General features: G+C 43.9%; 1 protein-coding gene across 1 annotated transcript; it reads right to left on the reverse strand.

The window, feature by feature from the left end:
- Window positions 1–10,625: 10,625 nt before the first annotated feature.
- On the reverse strand, window positions 10,626–12,649 carry snai2 (snail family zinc finger 2). The gene is made up of 3 exons (XM_068749028.1): window positions 12,466–12,649; window positions 11,818–12,339; window positions 10,626–11,495 (listed from the first exon to the last, which is right to left on the reverse strand). Exons 1-3 carry the CDS (start codon window positions 12,542–12,544, stop codon window positions 11,314–11,316), a joined length of 783 nt encoding a protein of 260 aa, XP_068605129.1. The 5' UTR covers window positions 12,545–12,649; the 3' UTR covers window positions 10,626–11,313.
- Between the last annotated feature and the right edge of the window lie 1,038 nt (window positions 12,650–13,687).

Raw genomic sequence — 13,687 nt, forward strand, 5'->3', positions numbered from 1 at the left:
ACATTTACTGCATGAAACGGAAGGCATAAACATCAGACAACAATAACATGCCTGTCAATATACGCGTTGAGGCAGATTATACGTGCAGTGACGAGCGTAATTGTATTTAATGCACACGCACACTCAATGTACTGAATGTACACGTCCATATTTGCACCACATATTGGCTTTATTTTAAATAATAGCAATTCTTCACGTTTTCATGGTGTTTCTTATAGATGTTGACTTGCTGTTACACAACCTTGAGTGGATGTCCGACAGCATTTCACCGCCATGCTGCATGTGTGTGTGACAAATAAACTCAACCTGACCTGATTTGAAATATGCAGGTTGCCATCCGCAGTCCGCGGCCGGTGCATGTGTCTACGCAAACATTTTGACGGGTTATTTTTGCACGAGCGGCTGGGATCACAAATAATTGCCGACAATTTTCCAACAACATTTCACAGTATCCTGTGAAATGTGAGAATATACTTTGACTACAAATGGCAATTTATAGGTGTTTACCAATTCGTGTGACATTTGCATATAATTTGTCATACGTGAAATGGTTGTCTGAGGTTTGTGAACTTCTGTTTAACATATGTGATTAGTGGTGTTTTGCCACAGCCAATAAAAGATGGCTTCTCATTGTGACAAATGATTTGCAGGATGCAAGTCAAGAACTGGAACGTCACAATTACGAATGGCTCTGCAGGCTGGAATTCCCATGAGTTTTGCATCCCTCTTCCATGGATCAAACAATAGATGTGAGACATGTTCCCTTATTTTGGGTACAATGTTAGCATTTTGCTAACAGTCAATGACTGACGCTGCGGATTATTCCCCTGTACCAAAGACAAAACAATACTACCTAGAAATGATTCACAACACAAAGACGACACTTTGTTTTGGCCCAAAATAAAACCACACAAAGCAATGACACATAAAATAAGACTCAAATAAGTGTCTCTAGTTTTAGAGAAACGTACATTTAAAAACTGAAATGTCAGTAGCTCCTGCTGGACTGACGCTAATGATGTGTTCAGGAGTCTCCCTGAAGGACCCCGTATCCCTCTCAATGCTGCAACGGTTATTATTCTCATTGGCATTGTTATTACTACGTTCACGGTTTGTTTATTTTGTTGTTGTCTGTTTGTTGTTGTTGTTCGTCCTGACTAGGTTTCATCCATCACAGTGCTGTAGTTTGCCGCCGACAGACAGACACACCCAACTCACTGCCATTGTTTTGTGTTGGCGTTGTCTTTGTCTTTTAGTTCATGTCACATCGACCTGCACTTTATGAAGTAATGCCATCATAGCACATTATCGAACGTGGCCATCAATTACTTTAACAAATCATGTTCATTCGAGCGGACTCACGTGGGAGCTACCCAGTCTGCACCACATCCTTTGTGAGTAAGCGCAGCATCAGACGCTGATGCAGTTTGGACTCCGCCTCCGACCCCAGCGTGTCATCACGGTCAGGGCTATTCGCCGAGCAGTAGTTACCTGACATGCAACGAGGGAGATGCCTTCAAGTAAACGCAGTCCAGATTCTGGCCTAGCTCACTTCAAAGCTGGAGCATGCTGATAACAAAGCAGACCCTGAAGAGTCCCCCCCATCTCCTCTCCCGCTGAGATGGGGGGATGGCTGGAGGGCAAGGGTGCCGATAGTGCTGGTGGTGTGTGAGGGAGAGAGAGGAGGTGTGAAGTGGCCTTTGACAGTGCAGCACCTGCTGCGTTTTCACCACCAAGCAGCTCCTCGCCATTTGTCTCGACTGACTGGTTAGCTGGACGGTGGGGGGGGGGGGGGGGGGGGGGCTGGTGCTGGTGGTGGTGGGGGTCAACCAGGAGGCACGCTGATGGGGAAGGGTGTTGAGAGAGGTGACGGAGGTGGGGGGTGTTGTTGTGTGATCGGACACACCTTTTGTCATCTCGGTGGAACATTCCAGCTGTCTGTGGCAACTAATGCTGCGTTGTTGTGGGACGATGATGTGTTCCCTCGACGGGCCTTTTCTTCCTCTCCACCCCTTTGCCCAGTGGTATGTCTCACATCGACGCCATCACCGCTGATCTCATCCAAGAGGCTTTTGTTTGTTTGTTTTTTTAGTATAACTTCAATCAGAGTCCTAAATTTGTGCTAATCTGAATGGGGTTGTTATTATCTCCCAATATAATCCAAGTTGTGCCTTGAAAGTCTTGCCTTATCCCACCTCACTCAGGGGGCTTGGTTTCTTATCAGCCGGGGTTTCTCTGTGGCTCATGGCACAGCTGGATTGGGTCTCCTGTGATCAGCCCACTGGAATGAAAGCATCGGTGCAGACCGGCCGATCTCCGAAAATACTCAAAGGCTCTGGTGACGGCAGAGGAATGTACCAATGACAGAAGATATTTATGGCGAGGAACACTGTGACTGCTAGCTTGGAAAAACAAACAAGCTATCTCCCTGTGGAGGATTGTAATACTGATGTGGCGTTTGTAAGGCTGGTAATTGCAAAACGTCGTTCCGTACAAGTGTTCAGCTGCTTTGTGAAGTTATGTTTGAATTCTTATAGAGTGCTGAAATATTTCCGACTCCTAAGCACAAACGGGAAAACATCAAGAGAAATATTCTGCTCGACGTAAAACAATTAAATGAAATAAAAATGCGGAGGAGTTTTTATTTCACTGTGGATTTCTTTGTCGAATTTGTTTCACTGATCACAGAAAAAGAGAAACCAAACAAAGAGAGAGCCCGACATGCAGGCAATGATCTTCATTCATTTTGGTTGTGCTTGACTTCATGATGCAAAAAACAACAACTATGGATCTATTAAAGAGAACCAGGTCCAAAATATCACAAAATATCACACCACCATTAAAGTGGTTGAGGTTGTAAAACATGCTGAAGTTATTGTGATAGTTTATTTGTAGCGTTGGCTGTGCTTCAGATTATTCAAAGCCTTCTTGTCTCATCCAACTGATAATAGGGGACATAAAGCACAAAGACAGAATAAATAACTCAACTGGAAAGTGAAGCTGCTCAATAAAGCCCCTGATCTGATGCCTCTTAAATTGCGGAGTGCATCTAAACACGGAGAGTTTGGCAAGTACAGGCCAAGGAGTTCCTTCTTGTTCATGGTTATTATATAGGAATCCAATTACAGTGCACAAGTTGGCGCTGCTTCCACAGGTGCTCACATTGGGAAGAGTATATATGCTCCAAACACAAAATCACCCTCAGAAGCGCATGAATATCCATTTATTTGATTTAAAGGCAGCCTTTAACTTAGTTTTTTTTGTGCGTGTTGTGGCAGAAGTGGTTTAAAAATAAAACCTGACGTGATGGCTGTGATGGAGCCTCGAAAGTCGGATGTTTTTCTTTGTCTCGTCCGTCAGAGATTGCGCTGATCTCATTGCTCATCATCACAGCAGTGATTTGTAAACCTCTTTATTAAAGCCGCTCACAGCGGCTGCTTCCGTATGTGATATTGTTTTCAAATGAACAATATACACTTACCTGCTGCATTTTAATGATTTGATGAAACTTTTTCACTGAAGCTGTAGTTTGTGCTTTTGTTGGACTGACTGCATTGCATTCTTGTGTTTCTCCTCCAGTGAAGTGGGCAATCGGGAACACCTTTAAATATAACGTGTTACAAAGCAACGTAAAATAAAACTACAGCTGCTATAGGTCGATGTAGAAATCTATTTTATTTCCTGCAGCAGAAAATATATACATTATCTATGTAACTTTTTCTTATTCCCCTGGAATCTCTGTTGAGCAAAGTAGTCCTACCTTTTCCCAGAGGAGCTCCTCTGGAGGTTGAGCTCCTGTCGAGGCTTGTCAGCAGAGTACAATACCCAGAGTCTGAATAATGTGGCCGGGAGCTAGTTTATTCAAGCACCTTTTGTTTGTGCTCCATACTCACCTTTTCCCTTGGCTGATGATCAGATAACCATGAGACAGAGCGGGGGGGTAGTCCAAGAAATGACCAGGTTGCCACTGGCTTGTTGCAGAATGTTGTGATTTTTTCTGAAACCAGATTATAGTTTGGGGCAAACATTCTAGAATGATAGAAACAAACCTGAATCTAGCATATTTAAATGTGTGGTTTGTGGCTAACACCACTCAGAGGCCTTAAGTCAAATAGCAGGGTGAGCCTTTCTCAAGCAGCAGCAGTATTCTGTTTCACTATTTACTCATAAATTAAGAGAGGTATTGCAGTAATATGTGTGACCCTGAACATCTGCTTTATAATGTGCATACCTGGGACTCTACTGAGATATTTATCTGGCGAATTCTCACAATTTAGATCCAAGTTTTTGCCTTGATGAAGTTGTTCAATATAGATGTTAAGTTGGAGGATAAAACTGTTCCAGCTCTCTGGTTAGAAACATCTCTTAAATTCATCTGGTTTCAAAAATCAAAGCAGAAATTCAGGGTTGGGGTTTTGCAGTGGGGGTTATGTTCTGCATTGGGAGCAGATACTTCCTGGGGTCAGTAGGTGGAGACTTCAGGTAGTCACCTCACGCTACCAAAAACTAGTCCCAGACAAAATAGCTCCTTAAAATAACTTATGAAAACTTCAGATCAAGTTTAATGTCTTTATGAATTGCTAATGATGAAACCCTCTACAAAATCCAGTTGAAAATGCTGGAGCAAGCATGGCGAGGAGCATGCAATAGGGAAAAAATGGTTCAAAGAAGGTCAAAGCCCCAGCAGCATTCCAACATGCATGCCGTCTCCTTCCTGCTAAAACCATTCCTGCTCCAGTTTGCTGCAGTCTTATAGATTGTGGGTGTAAAATCAACAAAGGATAATTGGCTGAAGTGATTTCTTTTGCATCTCGTCACCAGTGGGTGCCATGGAAAGCAGCCCTTAACATTGATTGTCTATATTCATTGTGACGCAGCTGCAACGTTAGACGGCAAATAAGAAAGTTCTGCTCCCATTATTATTTTTACTGCAGTTTGCAATTTCACATTCTCATCAAATGTGAGAGAACACAAAGACAGTTTTGATTGGGCCCAATACCATCAAACCATTAATTTAATGCTCAATAAATAAACAATTGAAAAAGAAATGCAATCACAATCAGTTACTTCTGGGTGCCTGTGACCCAAATACATGCCGTTATTAAAGTGAACATTTGCCAACTCGTCTTATTTGCAGGCTCTGTTGTATATGTCACCAAATTCTCATTACTCTCTGTTCTCCTCCTCTTTGTTGTTTTGCTAAATGAGAGTGTGGCTTTTATTCCAATGCAATAAAAGCCAACTATGGTAACCAAATGACATTCAGTGTGAACGCAGACAGTATGCAGGAAGCTCTAGAGGGATTCATTTACATGCGCCTCTGATGCATGTCAAGGGAACCCGTGAGAAAAGCATTCCAAGACCTGCTTTGTCTTAATAAATGACAAAAGTATTCATAATTAATGTTGTTTTAAAGGCTTCTTCTGCATGTAAATGTCAACAAATACGTAATGAAATTATATGTACCTCCATATCTATTTAATCGCATAAAGCAGAATATGAGCCACACAAATAATGAGGGAACTTGTTTGCACTAATTGGATTTTGTTTAACCTGAATACATCAAATCTGTATCTATTTGAATGTTGATGACGCAGGTTAACCCTCAGTTAAAATAAACACAATCAAACCAACTAATTGCGCTCATGATATGACAGAAATAACAGCGATGACTGTTGCTCTCATTTCAGCAGATGTCAAAAATAATCATCACAAAGACCATCCGTGCATCCTTCCGTGCATCCATCCATCCATCCATCTTTCACCGCTTATTCAGGGCGGGGTCGCGGAGCAACAGTCTCAACAGGGATTTCCAGACTTCCCTGTACCCAGCCAAGGGACCGTGAGTGTCCAGTAGTTGTTGATGGCCATTCGTTGAGCCAGCATGGCTAAAAGCTAAAATCACAATCATTGCCTGAAGACATCAAGGCAGCCAAGTAATTGCATCATCAGGATTTAAGAGTTTAGCACTGAGCACATTCTTGCTGATGATATCAGGGGAGGGTCTGCATGAAAAAAAAAAATAGCTTGTGCCAAAATCATGTCCTGGGAAATCTCAAATACTCATGAGTAAGACGAGTTTCCAGGGAAATGAAAGTTTGGATTTGAGTGGAGGAGGATGAATCAGGCGAGGACGGGAAAGGTGCAGTAATACCCCCCAGTGCCCACAGCAGATGGGAAAAACACATGAACGGTTATTCCGAAAAGCAGGCCTGACGTCTAAAAGGATTAAAATGAACAATTTGCTGTCTCTGCTTTTCAAAGCATGACATCATCAATATTCACATTAAAAGCCGGTTGTCCCCACTTAGCGTCCCAGCAGTCTCTTCTACCACTTTGTGGACCTGGCAAACCCTCAAACATCCTTGTCAGTATATTATTTAATGACTGTGATGTCTGTCCAGCAAAACTTTTATTAGCCTGGATAGATTCTATTCCAATGGAGGAAAGGGACTTGAGACTCGACTCCGGAGAGCTGATGAACTTTCCAACTGCGCCATTGACAGCAATCGTGTGGTTAATCACTGGTCACTTTAAAAATAAATCTCTGTATTTATCACGTTGAATTCAATTTGAAAAGGTGATTGTAACTGAACACAACGCAACATTGCATGCAAATGGGGGGGGCTCTTTATGTGTGATGAATCTATCACGGTCCCAGAAAACAAGGCCATGTCTTTTGGGCCACCTTTGAAATGTGACGGCCTTGTCGCGGTTCTGTGACGCACTCGGTCTTCAAATGCAGCCTTTGAAGGGTGTGACCCTTGTTCTGAGGCACGGCACATCGTGTCGTCTAAAACTGATACGAGTGTTTGTTTACCACCTGAGCGTTTGTTTACAGCACAGTATCCTGAGTATGTAATGAACACATCCTTGTAGTGTATAAAACTTTATTTTTGTTAGATTTACATCTCTGAATATTTGCTTATCAATAAAAACTGATCCCCATCAGGGGCGCATGGCGACTCCTGGGTTTCATCTTTGACTTCCTTCGCTATAGTAGCGTAGCGGGTCAGCTCTTTCATGCACGCCTCGCGGCCTTGGCCGTCTCACGGCCTTCATTCGTGGATGGAGTGTTGCTGATTTATCATGAGAGTGCAGAAGCATTTAAACCCATATACAGACCCACTGGAGAGTAATTCCCAAGATCTGTGTCTAGTGCAGGATAACATCCATTCCCTCTCTGTTTGGGTAAATATTGGACAAATCAAGAGACAATTAACTTTGTTTGAGATCTGCCTCTTTTTCCGGAACCCGGTCCAGTGAGATCCAGAGATTTGTAGGTTTTCTGATGAGACACGGACAAGCCGTTCCCTCTCAGCAATGTGTGGATCGGGGGGGGGGGGGGTGTTTATTCCATTTCAATAGCAGCAGTGCAGCTTGTAATTTGTCATCTTTTGTGAGCGAGAATCCTCAGCTTCATCAGCTGAGAGCCAGCTGCTGAGATGACTGTTTGTTAAATTTACCTATTGATTCTTTCACCCCCGCTGTTATCGGGGTGATGAAGAAACGTTTAGAAAATCAGAATCTAGTGGCATTACACTTAAACTGATATTGATCCTCGGCGGTGGGCTTTCTTTGGCGTGGTCAGCCACGTCAATAGAGTACATTCTACAGCTTTGTCTGTCTCTGCTGGACTCTTTACTTTAGCCTTCATCATTCCTGACCCACATGGAGGGGTCACACCACTGCAGCCTGCGGCCCATCTTTAAAGCCTTTCACCAACAGTCTTGCCACTTAATTTCATCCCCATGTTCTTCAATGGGTTAGCATGTAAGACTCTGAGACAAAGAAACTCTTCAAAATAATCTTCCCCGGTGATTAAATTACGCTCGCCTGATCTGCATGAATCCAATTTATCAACAGATAGACTGCAGACGCAAAACAAAACAAAAAACAGCGCACAGTTAAAAGAGAGCAGCACTCCCCCTCCAGCTGACAAGAAGCACCCATTCTCTACGGATACAAAGTCACCTAAGGAGACAAACGGAATAAAAGGGAATTGTTTTTAACAAGATGCGGGAGCTTAATAAGCAGACAAATGTTCCTCCAGGCAGTCGGAGTGAAGGGGAATACACTCATCTCCTATCTGATATGCCGGGGTTAGAGAAGAAGGCCGGGGATCATTTCCCGCCGAGGACAATGAGTCCTCAGAGGACAGCCTTAACTTTATTTGTTCCACTTGATGGTCATAAAGGAATCATACTCCCTGATTCACCATAAAGTCAGCAGGTTTCAGAGTGCTGTGCCCTACTTTGCATCCAAACACAGTGCTCTACTGCTCTACACCCCCCCCCCCAAGCACTTACACTTACACTTACATGTGCAGAGTGAGGTTGCTTATTTTACATGACACATAATGGACATGATTAGTGTTATGATCTTAGCCTTTAATGAGAGTCAAAATGAAAAAAGAATGGGCTGGCAAATGGAACAACAGCTGAAGAAAAGTTGGTGGCAAGCATCCCATTTTATTTAATAAAGCTGCAGCAATTTGCCAAACAATGAAAGACAGATGGAAATTGATCTGCAGCTATTTTAATAATCGAACAGTTTTTATGATTTTTCAAGGAATTGGTCAAACTTATTTCTGCGTGTAGCTTGTAAAATGTAAGGGATTTTACTCTTCCCTCTGTCACATCGCAAAGTCAGCAAAAATATCTGTGGGTTTTTGATTGATGTTTATGTAAGTAAATCATTTGAATACATTATCCAGTGGCAATTATTACAGACATGTTCGATCTTTTTTTTACATTTCATAGACAAAATGAATCGATTAAGGGTGATAATATGCAGACAATTAAACAGTAATAAAATGAAAAGATGCTTGCAGCCTCAATCTACTGAACACGACAGGTGAAATAGCCTCATTGTGTTTTTTTTTTACTTTTGGCACAGAACAAATCAAATTTAAACTTATCTTCACACATTACACTGCCAAATACAAGAAATAGATCGCTTACCTAATTACATATTTGCACTGAGAATGATATATGCATTAGTTTGGTGTGAGATATGTTCATTCTAGTTGACTCCTAAGAATAACTTGATCAAATGTAACACCTCGGCATGGAGATACTTCTTTCTTGCAACGACCACAATATTTACAACTTAAACACAGTAGTGTGACTAACAGCAGTCTCCACACCCAACAAATATTTGATCTAACATTCATTAACACTTCCATCTGCCATGCGATTTAAAACAAATGAGTTCCTGTCACCCCCCCCCCCCCCCCCCCCCCTCTTTTCCCACCACCATCACACATAAATCAAATATTAATGTTGGAAAGGAAAGTAGTTAAGACATCGCTGTTATCTGGAAAAACCAGCCAAGCAGTTAATTGTTATTGTAGAACGGGAAAACTTGCAAGATTTGGACGCTAATAGGCTTCATGCATTCATTGCTTTTTTTTCTCCCCTGTGACACCAGCATTGATAAAGTTTTGGCTGTGGAATGAAACAGTTCAGATTCTCAGGAGAATGGCGAGGACGATCCGCTGCACTGCTTCAGCCGTGCTAGAGTTTAGAGTGCGCTCTCGGCGGCACTTTGCTTTTATGGGGCAAATGATCTGAATAAAAAGGTCTGGCTGCTTGTAATGGTTCTACACGACTCAGGTCACGGCGGAGGATTCAACAGGATCGGTGGACCTGCTGCTGCTGTCGTGGACGGGCCCTGGACCCGCCTGGTTGCATCCGAAGAGGGGCAGCGATCGCCTGAAATGCATCCTGATGGTGACTCACAGTGAGGAAAATACCTGCAGGAGAGTTCATCCTCTCTTTGTGATGAAAAACAGTCTGTTAGTAAAATCAAGTGATTCAGGCGTCAGGGCAAGTGGGAGCACACTGCAGGGTTGGTTAGAAAGAGATCTGACTTTGACTGTGTTCCTGAGGCCAGGCATGTTTTGGGCTCTTACTTCTATCTGTTACAAGTAAAGGGCATATGTCAAAAAAACAACAACAAAAACAAGCAAATGTAGCACGAGGAAGTCGTTTAATCCTTGATGGCAAGCATCCCAGAAATTCAAAGAGGTTGTCAAAGCGAATGCAAATTTTGAGGTTTATGTGAGAACATATTAAACTCTAAATATTTGAGTGGCCTGTGCCCCCACAGCGGTTGTTGTTATTGAGCAGTGAGATAAAAAAATAAAAAAAATAAAAATCCCCTTCGTGAGTGTCAGAATTAGCATTTCTCTCCTAAAAAGAAAAATGCTTGTGCATTCAAACTTTACGCACACTTGGGTAAAAGAGAGCATCATGGGCCCTCAAAGGGTATAACAAGTGAGTGCAGATCAATATCGCTAGGATGTGTTAAATTTCAAGATTGTTTGATGTCTGGACAGGTTCACGGGGAACAGGTTCAGGCCTGATTTGAAGCTGAGTCAGTCCTTGCCTCATTTTTTTTTTTTTTCGCAGATCTCCATAACACGAGACGGTTTCAAGCAGGATTAAATCACATCTACTGTTTGAGCAAGTTATTCCGATCGGAGTGTGTGAGATGATCGGCCAGTCCTGCTGGAGGAGCTGCTCCCAGAACCAAGCCAAAGCAGATGGGGGGAATAAAAATCAACTCGAAAGATGCCAGGATTCTATAAAATGTCATGAAACTTTATTTCCAAAAGTGTCATGAGAATATCAAAATCATTCAGCATCACAGTTTTCACTGTTAATATACAATCATCTCAGTCTCGCTTACATTCAATATATAAAAATAGAACAGGAAACATATGCGTTATTGCTCGAATAACATTGAGGCACTTGAATTTGTTTTGCTATTTGAGTGCTGGCAAACTGTTTCTAATGACTGTGCAAATAAATGTAACTCTATAAACTAAGTTTGCACTTGTTCCCTAAGTAACAATGGCTTTCAGCATTCCTGCAGTTGTACTTGCCCTGTCATCCACAATGCTTTTTTTTTGTTTTTGGTATCGTGTGCTTGGTTTTCGTAAAAATGTGAAGGACTGCGTAACAGTCATGGAGAGACATGGGCAGAAACACTGTCGATAACATTGTGAAGGCGTATAAAATGCTGTAGTCATGCAGGAAAGTGCAGCACGAGCAGCACAGGCAGCTGAATACACGGTATGACAAAGCTTGACACTGCAATCGCTGAAACAAAAGGCATGTGGAGCACAGAGCTATTTGTCACTCTGAAATGAAATTGACCACTTGCAGATTAAAAATAATAACAGACTTGGGAACAATGCCCCCCCCCCTCCCTGGATGAGATTCCCTGACAGTTCTCCATGGGCTTGGAAAAAGTGAAGAAGCAAAAGAGGGCTTGTCTTTCTGCTGGTGGAAACGGTGTCCCAGTTCAGTGTGCTACACAACAACCAGATTCCTCATGCTTGTGCAGAAGAGACATCCTGGAGAAGGTTTTGGAGCAGCTCTTGCATTGATATTTTTTCACATCCGAATGGGTCTGTAGGTGAGCCCTGAGATTGGACCTGTCTGCGAAAGCCCTGTTGCAGTGAGGGCAGGAGAACGGCTTCTCGCCTGTCATGGGGAGAGATGAGACGGAGGACATTGTCAGACATTGGTACACAGTTGTATACGACTATAGAAATGGTCCTACAGAGGCCTGTAATTTCTGCTTGGGTTAAAATAAAGCCTTTAAAAAAACAAACCGATTCTGTTCCTGGCTGATTATAAGAGCGTAACACCAGTATTCTTTTCAACGCCACAGGAAAACACATCACAGCTACTGCTGAGAGCTGTTCCCCGCTTCCTTTCTGTGACTTCATTAAACCAGATCTAATGAATGTGCAGACCGACGCTGACCGTCCAGCCTCTTCGCCCACTCCCCCTGTCCACTCACCGGTGTGCGTCCTGATGTGTCCTTGCAGCAGCCACGGCCTGGAGAAAGCTTTGCCGCATATTTTACAAACGCATGGCAGCGTGTGAGTTCTGATGTGCATTTTGAGCGCTCCCAGGCTCACGTACTCCTTCTCGCAGTATTTACAACTGAAGGATTTCCTCGCCTGGGCGTCGCAGTGAAGCTGCTTGTGCTTCAGCAGTCCAGAGTACGTGGAGTAGGACTTGTTGCACAGACTGCATTGGAACTTCTCCGCCTCCACCCCGTGAGGGTCTGTGATCTTGGGCAGCATCTGCTCGTCCTCATCGCTCCTCGGGCTTTCCGAGCCGCTGTGGTCTTTAGACGAGGTGTCGGAAAGCGATGAGGGGTATCCAGAGATGGGGGAGAGGTCGCTGGGGAGCGGCGACAGCGGCAAGTTGCTGGTGGTCCACACTGTGATGGGACTGTACGCTGCCGGGCCGAGGATCTCCGGCTGGGGGATCACCGGAAGGGGAAGGCCCCTGTAGATGTGCGGCGTGAAGAACACTGGAGCAAGCAAGAAGAAGGAAAATCAATGATCACATGTCAGAGAAACTTCCGTAAAGTGCAGACAGAAATAAAAGTTTTAAAAAGTTTTTTTTTTTTTTTTTTGCTTTACTTTGGAGACGTTACCTGTCGGGTTCTCCAGCTCGCTATAATTTGGCTTCTTTGCGGAGTTGATGTGTTTCTTCACCAGAAAAGAGCGCGGCATCTTGGAAAGCAAGTGGACAACTTTTGACAAACTTTGTTTTTTCCTCTCTCTCTCTCTCTCTCTCTGTCTCGTAAAATATCGCGCTCAGAGACAGTTTACTGTGCGAAGACGGAAATCCTTATTGCTTAAGTCCAGCGGAGCGTCATGGTGCGGCCGTGCGCTCTTGGAAACAGTGCGGCCAGCGCGCTGCTGTCAGGAGCTGTAAATACTCCCCATCAGGTGCATGGGAGGAGCCATCTGCCCCCCCCTACCGCGTGGGCTGGGAACTCAAACCAATTAAAAGTCGCTTATCCGCGGGGTCTTTAAAATGTGCTTTCAGTCTATGGGGGCGCGCATGCCCCCCCCCCCCCCCCCCATGAGGTCGGGTGGCCCCATCCTCCTGACCGGACAGGTGCCCCCCCGCTGCGTCTCTTGTGTGGGTTTTTCCAAACGACGTTGTCGTAAATGACATCATGCGTTCAGCATTAGTGAGGAGAGGAGCAGCAGAGGGGAGTTTCAACTGGACGCGGATCTCATGTAAAGATAACTGCGCCGATGCAAGAGGGGACGGAAGTGGAATAAGAGCCGCAGGCTGAGATTGACGGGATTATTTAACATGCAATCACTGCAGTTCCACTGATTGTTCTGCAGAGCCGTGGGTTTTGATTACCCTTTGTGGAGCCGCACTTGAATTTGAGAGGACGCCACGATGGCCCAACTGAAAACTGAAGGGTTATAATGGGGGATAATAATAATAATAATAATCAATTTTATATCTGTCGAAATCTATGGATAAGACAAAACTGTGACTTTATGATTGATCCCCGACGTGGGCCAAACCCGCAGCCATCCAGTCTGCGTCTTTGCCAAAAGATGGCCGCTCCTATATAACGGAGTTGTGTTTGGAGAAAGCCACACGTTTCCTTGCCAATAATGCAATCAGGCATTCCTCCTTGAAATGTAAATCTGATCGTAAGTTCCCCTCAAGGTCAGACACGCCACCTTAATCAAATTTGTACCTGCTTCTGCTGAATTGGCCGTGCAGAGGCAAACTTAGCAGTCTACGCCCCCTTGTGTTCAACTTGGTCCCTCCTGAGAGGGGGCATTAGCTGAACATCTGCAAGTTACAATGCAGAAAGAGGAAGCACAAAGGCCGAAGCTTAG

This window comes from Brachionichthys hirsutus, chromosome 15 (assembly GCF_040956055.1).
Source record: "Brachionichthys hirsutus isolate HB-005 chromosome 15, CSIRO-AGI_Bhir_v1, whole genome shotgun sequence".
NCBI classification, from domain to species: domain Eukaryota; kingdom Metazoa; phylum Chordata; class Actinopteri; order Lophiiformes; family Brachionichthyidae; genus Brachionichthys; species Brachionichthys hirsutus.